Source organism: Drosophila biarmipes, chromosome 3L (assembly GCF_025231255.1).
Source record: "Drosophila biarmipes strain raj3 chromosome 3L, RU_DBia_V1.1, whole genome shotgun sequence".
NCBI classification, from domain to species: domain Eukaryota; kingdom Metazoa; phylum Arthropoda; class Insecta; order Diptera; family Drosophilidae; genus Drosophila; species Drosophila biarmipes.
In genome coordinates, this window is record NC_066613.1 from 23,132,042 (window position 1) to 23,143,396 (window position 11,355).

Genomic DNA, 11,355 nt, shown 5'->3' on the forward strand with positions numbered 1-11,355 from the left:
CAAAGGACACTTGTAAAAGCGATATCTTTGTTAGTTTTTTATATTTTTATTTGTCGGTTTATAATTTAACATTAAGGAAGTGCTGAAACATTTTTACAATACTTACAAACTAGGCAAGGACATTTTAACTAAAACAGGACGTGGGTTCACTGCACCTTCGCCTTCGCGGTCTCCGCCTCCGGAGCCGCCGCCTTGGGCTCACTGCCCGCCACGGCGGTGTCCTGCTCATCGCGCGGCCTCCTCTTCTGCAGCGCATGTACATGGGCCAGGGTGTGGGGATGCGATTGGCCCTCGATGGGCTGCAAGTATGTGATGCTGCCGCCGCCAATGCCCGTGGCCGTCTGCTGATGTAGCTCTCCGGCGGACGGAGTGGACAGGATCTTGACCGACGGCTCCGAGGGAGCGGCCAGCGATCTGTGCTGCTGATGGGCCGCCAATTGCCGCGTAGCCAGGCGCATGATGTGGGCGTAGTCTACGGGCGGGTGATTGCGGTACTCGGGATGATCCTTGACGTACTGCTCATATGGGACGGGCACTGGCACGGGCACCGCCTTCACGGGGTATCCGGCATCCACCAGGGCTTGGAACTCGGCCTGGGTCAGGGGTTTGCCATTGGGAGGCGGCAGGTTAAGTTGCTTCACTTCATCCAGAGTCCGGAGCTTCTGAATCGGAGCTGTAGAGGGCGTGGGTCGGGATGGAGTGGCGATTCCAGTTCCCTGGGAGACGTAAATACTCGATTGCGAAGGAGCTGGTGATGGATATTCGGCGTGCAGCGGCAGAGCTGTTGGCGTTACACCCAGGTTTCGCTGGGCATGCTTAATCGGATCCGGCGGGCTGGGATAGAAGTTGGATGGCGGCGGCGGAGAAGGAGATCCCTGGCGGTCGTAATCGGCATACAGCAAAGCTTTCGTGGGAGAGGCCAACTTGTAGTGCTTGGAGCGATGGTACTGCTTGGGTATGGGACTCGGTTTGGGTGCCGCAGTGGGCGAAGCCTCCTGGTAGTAATACTGCGAGGGCTGCGGCTGATTGGTCTGCTGTGTGGGATAGACCACAGGTCCCAGTCGCTTGGGCTCCGGTGTGGGATAGATGGGCGTCGGCTGCTGGAAGTTGCTGAACTTAAAGAGCGATGGAACGAAGGGCTGGTTATTCGCATCCAGCAGTGAGTTGGGTGTGCTGGCCAGGTAGGCCTTGGGTTGCCGCAGGGCAGGATGCGAGGTGGGTGGCGGCGGGTGTTGAGGAGCGGGCTGTCGCACCGCCACCTGCTCATTGCTGCTGTCCAAGTAGCCCAACGACTGTCCTGGCTTATTGGCAGCCAGTAATTTCTCGATCTCACTTTCCAGCGAAGATTTAGCCAGGGGATGATTGGGCAGGGTTTTGTAGCTAATCTGTGGCTGGTAGTAGGCAATCTGCGGTGGCAATCCATGGATGAGTTGCTGCCCAGGATGGGGTACTGGCTTATGGAGTTGCAGACGTTGAGGTTGCTGCTGCTGCTGGGGCTCCTCGTCCTCTTGGATCTGCTGGGCTTGGGCCTGTGCCTGCGGCAGGGGCAGATACTTGGGTCCACCGCGGGGATGGGAGTAGGTGGGAGTCACCAGCTCCTGCTCGGCCACAAAGCGCTCGCGATAGCCACCCAAGCCCAGAGAGGGATCCGCCTGTTGGAGCACCTTGTGGGTGGCAGCCGTGCTGTGGATGGGTAGGGGTTTGGGCTGCTGTTGTTGCTGCTGTTGGTGATGCGGCTGTTGCTGCTGATGTTGCTGTTGCTGCTGATGTTGCTGTTGCTGCTGGCGAAGCTGCTCATGGTAAGCCCTGGCCTGCAGCTCTTCCTCCAGGAGTTTGAGGAACTGCTCTTCGGGAATAACTTGGTAAGGCTTTGGAGAATAAAAGTTAGTTGGTATGAATCTTAATATCCTTCAGCTAGATGACCCACCTGCTGATGTTGCTGCTGCTGCTGGGGATTCACCGAATGATGCTGTGGAGCCGGCAGGGGCAAGGGCAGTTGATAGGGACCCACTCCCTGGTACTGACGAGGACGTGGCTGCTGGAGCTGCGGCTGCAGCTGTGGTTGCGGCTGAATGGACACTGCATAGCGCTGCTCCGCCTCCTGCTCCTGTTCCTGCTCCTCCTCGGCCACTGGAGTGGATGACTTCTTGGGCGCACTGGCCGCACCCTTGCCTTGACCTGCGGCCACCAGGGCCTTGGGCTGATGGCGGCGCATTATATCTTGCAGATACACGTAGTGCTGCACCTTCGAGATACGGATGGGAAAAGTGAGTGAGTGGGGGCGAATAATTATGGTTTGGTGGGTGTGTGAACCGCCAACATTCAGCCGGCGGCCAATGTCAGCAGCCGTTTAAAGTGGAGCCACATGACCAACACCATCACCATTACTAACAGCAAAAAAAATAAAGAAACCTAGCTAAAACCGCAGAGGCAACAACTGGTTGCAGGTGCCTCAGAGCAGCAAACGCTGTGAGAATGGCGTGGCATCTAAAAAATGAGTTTATATAACACTTGTGGCAAACTTTGGCAACGCCAACACCAAAAACAACAACCACAACGGCTTTGGCTCTTCGATGTTGCAACATCAACAACAAACATTACACTGGGCAACAAGGGTTGACCGTAAAAGGAAGCGTTTGTGTGGGCCTTATAAAGAGATCAATGCAAGACCGAAACTTAAGAAGGATTTTTTATCTTATACAAGCAAACATGGGGATTTGCATATGCATTACTATTATAGTAGGTAGGTTACAAATATCGCACCCCTTTCGAGTAAACATTAATAAAAGTGCTTAGGCTAAACACATTTTTCCTTTAAACTGTAAAGATCAAAAATATTATATATAATATTTTAAGAACGGATGTAAATGTAATATAAATTATAATGTAAGATTTTGAGTACTGAATTTCTATACGATTTTTGCCATTTTATACGATTTTGAACCAACTATTATGACATTCCAACATAATAACTAATACATATATTGTCAGAAACTGATATATATGTACTGGAAAACTCCTGAGTTCTTCTGAAAACCTGCTGGACAGTGTGGCATCCACGGTTCCCATTATTATGGCAAATAAAGCCGCCGGCGAGTCAAGGCGCCATCAAGCGACACAAAGCTGACAGACCAAAAGTGGGGTGATTATAACATTATGTCAACTTTCTTCCCACGACAAGAGCCATTGTTTTTCCACGGTGTTCCGATGTCTTGCATTATTATATAGTAAGACCCACTGAAGAGCCTCTATAGGGCGGGGGGAACGAAGGAGAAGAAGCCAATGGCGAATCCGAATGGTGGAAATTCGAGTGGAAAGGGAGGTGGAAATTGTTGTGTTGACGCGTAATAAGACAGATAATAATTTTGCAATTATGCATTTGTTGCTGTCGCCGTCGCCGCCATGTCGTGACTTAGTTTTGCCAATTGCATTTATAATAAAAAACTATCATTATTACTACTTTTGCCGGCGCTTTTAATTTCTATACATTTTGCAGCATAAACATTGTCTTTGGCTAATTGCAAGCGCCTTTGTCTGGCCGTATTGCAATTTGTTCCGAATATACACCGCCGAGATATTGGTCAAGGTTTCTTGGCCTCGGCGAAAGGGAGAATTTGACAAAATCCGCCTGGGTTTCGGAATTGGAGTTAGGACTGGGACTGGGCCTTTTGGCTTTTGCCTTTTATGTCTGCTGAACGCCGAGATGTTTACATCCGGCATTTTGCAAAGAATCGTGTGGCTGCCGCCGATGCCAAGTCACGATGCCCAGGTTGTCCGTCGACCGACGTCCAATGTCCGATGTCTGATGGCCGCGGGCCAAGTCAAAACCCCAGACAACAGCCGCGATGTCGATGGAACGCCCCCCGATTGGAGCAAAACAAACAGACGCGGCAATCCTTCATGACAAAGGCAATCCGTCAGTTGGCCAGATCACCCACTCCCAGTGGAGCACTAAACGATTCGGGTGGGGTTTTATAGGGCAACTCTAATAAAAAGGTTCTGAGCCCGCTCCTGATTCTTCGTGGGTTGAAGAACCTTTGAACTTAACCTAGGCAGCCCTTATATACATATATATTTCAAATCGAAATGGAAGTTGAAATAGGTATATTTTTATTATTTAATTTTTAATGATGTGAATAGAATAGTTCCGAAAGATTTATAAAATCCATTCTAAAATCATTTGTAAAATGCAATTTACATATATTTTTGTCGAAAGCGAATAAAAATGTTAAAAGAATAATCCCTTTGCGAAGCTATTTGGAATTTTCTAATAGGAATTTCCTACTGAATGTGAAGCCATATAACATAGAAATTTCATGCCAACTCACCTCTTGGCTCTGCTCGAGCAATTGGGCGGCATGGGGTCGCGAATTGGCCGCCGCGAAGTTCCTCAGCTGGGGCTCCTGGTGCGACTCGTGCTGCTGGTGCTGATGCGGGGCAATGGGGCGGATGATGAACTGATTGGGCTTGGAGCCGTAGATCGTCTCCTGCCCGTCCTCGGGATCATCGCCGGCGGATGGAGAGGCCTCCGAGCTCCGGTGGTTGGGGTACAGGGGCGTCTCCTTGGAGCTCACCTGTCGCTTGTCTTTGGTCGCCTCCGATTCCAGCGGCGTGGAGGCGGAGCTCTTGTTGTCTTCCGCCGCCCGACTGCTGCTGCTGTCTTGGCTGCTCTTGGCCTCCGCATCCACGGCCTGGGCGCAGACGAGGCCTACACATGTGGGATGATAGGTATAGGTGTCATGAGTATCGATGTTTAAGATTAAAGATTGTGGGAAATTAAAGGTATTCTCATGCTCAATAAAATTTATGTGGTTAGATTCATTCTAATGATAAATAATCGATTATTCGTTGGATTACAACTGTAATAAAATATTTGGGTCACACATAATTTATTAAATGTTGTATATGCCTTTTATTATATTTCCTATTTAAGGTAGGTATTTTAACAATTTATTTTTTCGTTGAAGTTCTTAATGTTTTCGGATCTTAAGGTTTTAGGTTAAGTTATTGAACAGAATTTTTGTCTCTTATTTAAGTGCTACATTATAGTAAATACCAATAGAAATAGTATTTAAAGATTATTATTTAAATAAAATAATTATAAAAAAACGACAATAAAATGTATTTCAATGAAATGCAAATGTTTACAGCAGAGTTGACTGTCTATCATAACATTTTTAATGCAAATCTTTTATATTTTTAAACCAAAGTTTAAAATTTTGTATTCTATAAAATTTAGTCAAATTATTATTAATATGGTAAGGAGGTTTTAAGAATTAGATTAAAGACTTTGCTAAAATGTTCTTTGATTTTTTAACGTTATTAATGTTTTTTTAAAGCCAAACATTTTTGGAAAGCATAAAAAGAGTTCCGAATTCCCAAATCCTTAACCCTTTTCACGCTGATCTCGACGTCTACTCACCCAGCAAGAGTGTCAGGATCAAGATTTGGATTCTCATTGTGCGGCGTCACTGCAGCAGCAGACTAGTAATTGAATATCTGAATCTGAGTCTGGCCGCTCGCTACTTTCACAGTCACTTGGGTTATATTTTCCCAGTTCCCAGTTCCCCGTTTTTTTGTTTTCCTTGTCAGGCGGTTGGGATTACGATGGCCGCGACTGCTGCATCTGCATCGAGCATTGCCGGCTGCAACAAACTGAACCAAAGAAGCACACAACACGATTCGATTATTACTGGGGTTATGCAATTGAAGATTCGACACAATCTGAAACCGAATTTGCGAATGCGAGTTGCGAAACAAAAACAGAAACCGAAACTGAATCAAAGTCTGAGGGGCAATCTCGACTTGCAGTTCGTATCCCGTAATCCTTGGATTGTTTTTGGCGCGAAATTCGTAATGCCTCAAAGTGGATGTGAGATGAACTGATTGGTTTACCGTCGTCTGCTTTCCTGATTTTGTATTTAATTTTCTTGTATTTTTCGCCAGGAGCTAAAGCTCCGTTTCGGAGGTGGTTTTCGGGATCGGATTTAATAGATCGCGCGCGCTGCTGCACGTTCAGCCAACGAATCTTTGACGTTGTGGGGCCAACACTTGTATTTATAAATCCCGTGGCCAAAAGAGACGAGTCGCGGCCGAGAGCCGAGCTTCGAGTCGATCCCCGAGTTCCGAGCTCGAGTCTTGGCCAAAGACGACCTTTGCGGCTCGTCGTGCCAGCCAGGCACCAACACAAAGAGAAAGGTCTGTCTGCGACCGCTTCTCCGCCTCGATTCTGCAAATAACCCAGCAGTACAGAGGGAAAAAGAGATTCACTTAGGCCTTTTAATAAGAGGTCAACATATCGCCACAGTTATATAAGCACACATTTCTTATCAAGTATAATCTTTGTTGATTTTATTATTCAAAGACAATACCGAAATCAAATCAAATATTGGTACTTTTCCAATTTTAAAGTTTATTTCACCATTTAGCATTTAAGATAAGAATATTTGGAAGGGTTTTAAAGAAGATTGTTCTTCTCAAGAATATCCTATAAAATCTATGCAATGATAAGAAACTAATGATTAATGATTTTATTTATTTAAAGAAAACATTTCAATTCCTTTTTAAAAAATACTAATGGTTAAATCAATTTAAAAATTATAAACCTGATATTGCTATGCTTCCTTCCTTTCTGAAAACGATTATAATTTTCTAGACAAAGATTTAAGCGGCTTAAAAAAATTACGCAAGATTTTGGTAGAAACTACAATGCCCAAAAATGAAAATTAATATTTTCTAGCTCTCCTCTTTGTCAAGGCTATGTACATAGGTTGGATCGAAATAATAGGTAACATAACATTGCTAGCCCTAATTTAAATAGAAAACTGCCCCGAAAAAACCGATTTTTTCTCCGTGAACCTACGTTTCCAGGGGGCCAATTGAACGTTGACGGCCCTGTCGGTGGCTAACCGCTTGTTAAGTTTAGGCTAATGGTACGGCCCGGGCATTTGCCTGCCGCCTGGAAGCGCCCCGAAAATGCTAACGTGACACTAAATTGGCCGTCCGCCCTCACCCGGCGGAGATCGGAAAGCACAGAGCTGGCTCAGGGAGAGGGATGAGGGATACCTGGCTGCCGGCCATGGCTATTTGGGCTGGTCGAGGCTAAAGGGCACTTTTGTTTTGGTTTCTGTCTCTCCTCCGCTTTATTTCTTAAACCTTTCTGTGGCCGTGCAAATTGGGCGCATTACTTTTAACAAGCGTTTTCGATTCGGATGCGGGGCTGCATTTGCGTTTCCATTTTCATTTGCATTAGCAATGCATATTTAATATGCCCAAGCCCAGTACGAGTGCTCACACCAGCCGATCGAGGCACTCCACCCCTGCCAGCAAGTTCGCTGCTTAAGTCTTTCGTTTGACATTTGCGATTGCAGGGGCACAGTGGGACGAAAGTGTAAATTTTGTAAATAAAACATGTGGGGAAGAATTTTACAAACATGGATGCATATGAGTTTAAATGGTTTGAAAATAAATTTAAACTTAAAAAAAAGATTACGGATGTCCTCAATTTAGGTCGAACTTTGGGTAACCAATTTTGACTTTCTGCTGTAAAATGTAGGCTAAAAATGTTGCGTAAGGGGCACCAAAAGAAGATATGACTAGGCCAAGCTATGAACAACTTATCGATGATATTTGTTGGTGATCCTAATAAACTTAGAACTTAGATATTTGGCAATATTATAAAATCTCAGAAAGTTTGTTGTTTATTGATTACTTTAAAGTCTCTTATGTGTTTTTATAGTTATATGAAAATGTATTTTTGTTATGCTAGCCATATCAAAATATGTTAAAAATTCTATCATAAAAGCAGATTAGAGTGTTTTTCTCATCGTCATGTTATAGGTAAAGTAAAAGTTATAGGTAAAAAATATCTTTAATAATGGTTAAGGCAAATTTGAGATAAGCATGAGGATAATAACTTTTGTATTCCTTTAGGTACTTCGGAAAATGGAAGTATCATATACTTTGGCCAACTGTGCCCTTCTGTTTGGGGATCGCGAATTAACATTTCAGCGCATGCGTGGGCAGCTACAGTTAGGAGTTAGGAGTTCGGAGTTGGGAGTTAGGAGTCAGCGTTAACCCCTGCTGGCAGCATCACTTGTGGCGCACCGAGCTCCGGCTGACGGACGGAGTCAAGTCGGTGGCCAATTTGGGCAATTGCAATTGCCGTGCTGGTTAATTGAGCCCGCTTACCTAATGCTAATGCCAGGCTGAGTCCGCCGATTCGGGCTCGGATTTTGGGTGCCTTTTGCTCTGCGTTGGTGGTGTCAAAGTTAACACGGTAGCTGTGAAATTTGGCGCTGGGGAAATCCGTGGAAATTGCCGACTGATGTGATGCAAGCTGCCCATTTCCTCATCCTTAGCAAATTGATTAGGACAGTTTGGCGGCGAAGCTAACCAAATAAATAAGTTTATAACTAAGTGGAGGGTTTTGCGGGCAGCACAGCTTTTGTTTTTCCCCTTAGCTTTTTCCATTTTGCGCAACTCTCTTGATCGAAGCAGCCGAGAGTTACTTATTATAAATTCTACAACTGCAGCACTCTTGTTGCTATTTTGTTCACATTGTCATTTAGTTGTCTGCGTGTTGCTTGTGAAATTGTTGCATTGCATGCAGCAGCAGCAGCAGCAGCAACTGCAGCAGCAACATCAGCAGCAGACGATGATGCGATCTGCAGTGGCAACATCTTCTTTTCTTTAACTACTATTTATTATTGTATTAGTTTCTTTGCCACGGCAGTTTCTTCAGTGTTTTTTCCTATTTTTATTTTTTTCGCTTTTAATTTCAAGTGCTTTTTGCTGCTCTGCAGCAACCAGAAATGCAACAGTTTCTGGTCGACTCCACTTAAATCAATGATGATCATGACGGCGACGGCGATGATGACGATTCTGCTGCTGGCAGTTCACATTTTGGCATTTGCATTCAGCAATTCACATTCGAGTTCGGTTTTTTTTTGCAGCCAAGCGACAGTTTTATGCTCCAAATTTTATGTGTATCAATTTATCAGTCGAAGTCTGAGTCAACCTTAACATTTAGTGTATTTGCTTTTTGATATACTCGGACTGGAAACATTTACCGAGATCTTAATTGGCAACTTCGTGGTGGTTTTTTGACGTCTTTTTGCCCGCATCCAGCGGATTGTTAATGAAAAGTGGTTTTACAATGAAATTGCACAATCGCCATTGTGGCCAGCAGCAATGACCTGCGAAGATAGCGAGCCACGTCGAAAGGAAAATGTATCGCCATCGCCACGAAGAGCCCCCATATGACAGGGTAAATGTTAATGGCAGTACTGCGAATAAATAATGTGTAATTTACCAGCGGCAAGTGACAATTAAAATGCCATTCGGCGAACTACTACTACTGTTATGCAGCAGTAGCTCACTCACAAAAGTGCCGCGAATGCTTCCCCAACTGGTTAACATTTTCGGTCACTCGGAACCGAGATGGCATTGCCAATAATATACGTACAAGTCAATTGGAGTTGGTCAATAATATGTGGCTAATTGGCAGAGGTGTTCTTGGTATGTTAAAGCCGTTGCGATAAAATACTTAAGCCACAGTGAGAAGTGGTGAACTTGCATAATGATCTGGAGAAGCAAGGAGGTAGCTAGAGATCTAGAGGAAATAAAAATAAACTTGGTCTAATAATGGTCCAACGCAAAGTCTAACCAGATGTTCAATGCTAGCTGAAAATATAAAAAATCTATAAACTTTGTGGGTATTAAATGTGGCAGACTTGAAAAGACTTAAACCATCTTGCACCATAATCGAATTGTCGTAAATTATGTACAATATTATAATCTCTAGATTGTGTTTTCCCTATCAAAAATTAGATTACAACTTGTTTGTGGGCTACGAAAGTAATTTATTCACCATTTGGCAGTTTGCTACACCGAATTCCCATTAAAAATATATTGTCTGTAAACAACGAACAATTAATAGGTAATATATATGCTCGTATACTTAACTACAGCTTAATAACCAATTTTTTTTGTGGGAAACGAAAAACTGACTTTTTTGGCAGTACATCTTGGCACATCGGTTTTCCTCAGACCCGGTAATGACTCCATAATCTGCACTGGGCTCAGACCCAACTTGGCCAACACGAACATCAAATCTCCAGCTGAGATAGCCTATCGCCATCTGACTAGACCACATCCGAGATTTCCATCTGCAGCGCTCAATTATGTTTACAGACCTGCAAACCGACTATAAACGTCACCGGGGACAATTTATGATTCATAAAAGCCGGCCTGGCTGAGAGCGAAAAAGTGCATTCTAATTCATTTAAATACAATTAAAATGCTTCGAACGGAATGGAAAACGCTTAAAGAATTGCCCAAGCGAGGCCCCGCGCTTCGTGATCCGACCAGGCGACAATCCGTGTCCGTCTTCGGCCCAAAGTCCGGGACTGGCCGCCCAGCTCCACTGAAGCGTGGCTCCAACAGAGAAAGAAGTCGAAGTAAGTCATAAAACCCCTAAAATGTAATATTATACAGAGAAAATCTAAGTTAAGCTTAAGCCTGTAAATGAAATATTAAATATAGTGTGGGCAATCTAAGAACATTACTAATCATACAAATTGAAGCTTATATAATATATTATTAAAGTATGTAGAGTAACATATTAGAAAAATAATAATATATAATTTTTTTTAAGTATATCCTAATAAATATATTGTTTTTATAAAAATTGATAACTTATATTATAATCTAATCAATCTAAGAACATTACTAAACATAAAAATTGAAACTTGGAAATATATTATTAAAGTATGTAGAGTAACATATTAGAAAAATAATAATATATAATAAGTATATCCTCATAAATATAATGCTTTTATAAAAATTGATAACGAATATAAATATTCATCATACTCATAATATAGATGATCTTAAATTATATTTAAATGTATTTTTTATTTAATTTAATTTTAATAATGTTGTTTTCTTGGAGCCTTGTATAGACTTATTGACAAATTAATAAATATTTTGTTATGGTTACTCATTTATTTTTTTATCTAAAATTTTTTGTTATTTCCTATTAATTGTCACGAGAGCTGCCAAATGAAATACAACCCATTCGATCATCCCAGATTTATTTGCATTTTTCCCACTGCATCAGCACGACTGCCTAAATAATTTGCTAATGAGCCCAGGAGCGCGGACAAAAGGAGCAGCCATCCGTGGATTTGCATGCTGGCTTTCGGCTGGGGGAAATGGAAGCTCTGGCTGGGCTTTTTCGACTGACTTTTGACTCGCATTGTTATATGATTTGCGCGCCTTTTCCTGGTTTTTAATTTCGGATTGCGGCCACAAGTGTTTTGAATAATCGCCGCAAATACCTGGGCAGCGTTT

The 11,355-nt window shown here is 43.4% G+C and overlaps 1 protein-coding gene across 2 annotated transcripts; it reads right to left on the bottom strand.

Moving 5' to 3' along the window:
* Positions 1 to 6: 6 nt before the first annotated feature.
* LOC108035700 (mediator of RNA polymerase II transcription subunit 15) lies at positions 7 to 5,995 on the bottom strand. 2 transcript variants are annotated; one of them, XM_017111421.3, is made up of 5 exons: positions 5,896 to 5,995; positions 5,423 to 5,655; positions 4,329 to 4,708; positions 1,928 to 2,245; positions 7 to 1,868 (listed from the first exon to the last, which is right to left on the bottom strand). In XM_017111421.3, the coding sequence occupies exons 2-5, from the start codon at positions 5,457 to 5,459 to the stop codon at positions 147 to 149; spliced, it is 2,457 nt and encodes an 818-aa protein (XP_016966910.1). In that variant the 5' UTR covers positions 5,460 to 5,655; positions 5,896 to 5,995; the 3' UTR covers positions 7 to 146. The 2 variants fall into 2 exon arrangements, with proteins under 2 accessions (XP_016966910.1, XP_016966911.1); XM_017111422.3 differs by having other exon boundaries at positions 1,928 to 2,239; positions 5,423 to 5,995.
* Between the last annotated feature and the right edge of the window lie 5,360 nt (positions 5,996 to 11,355).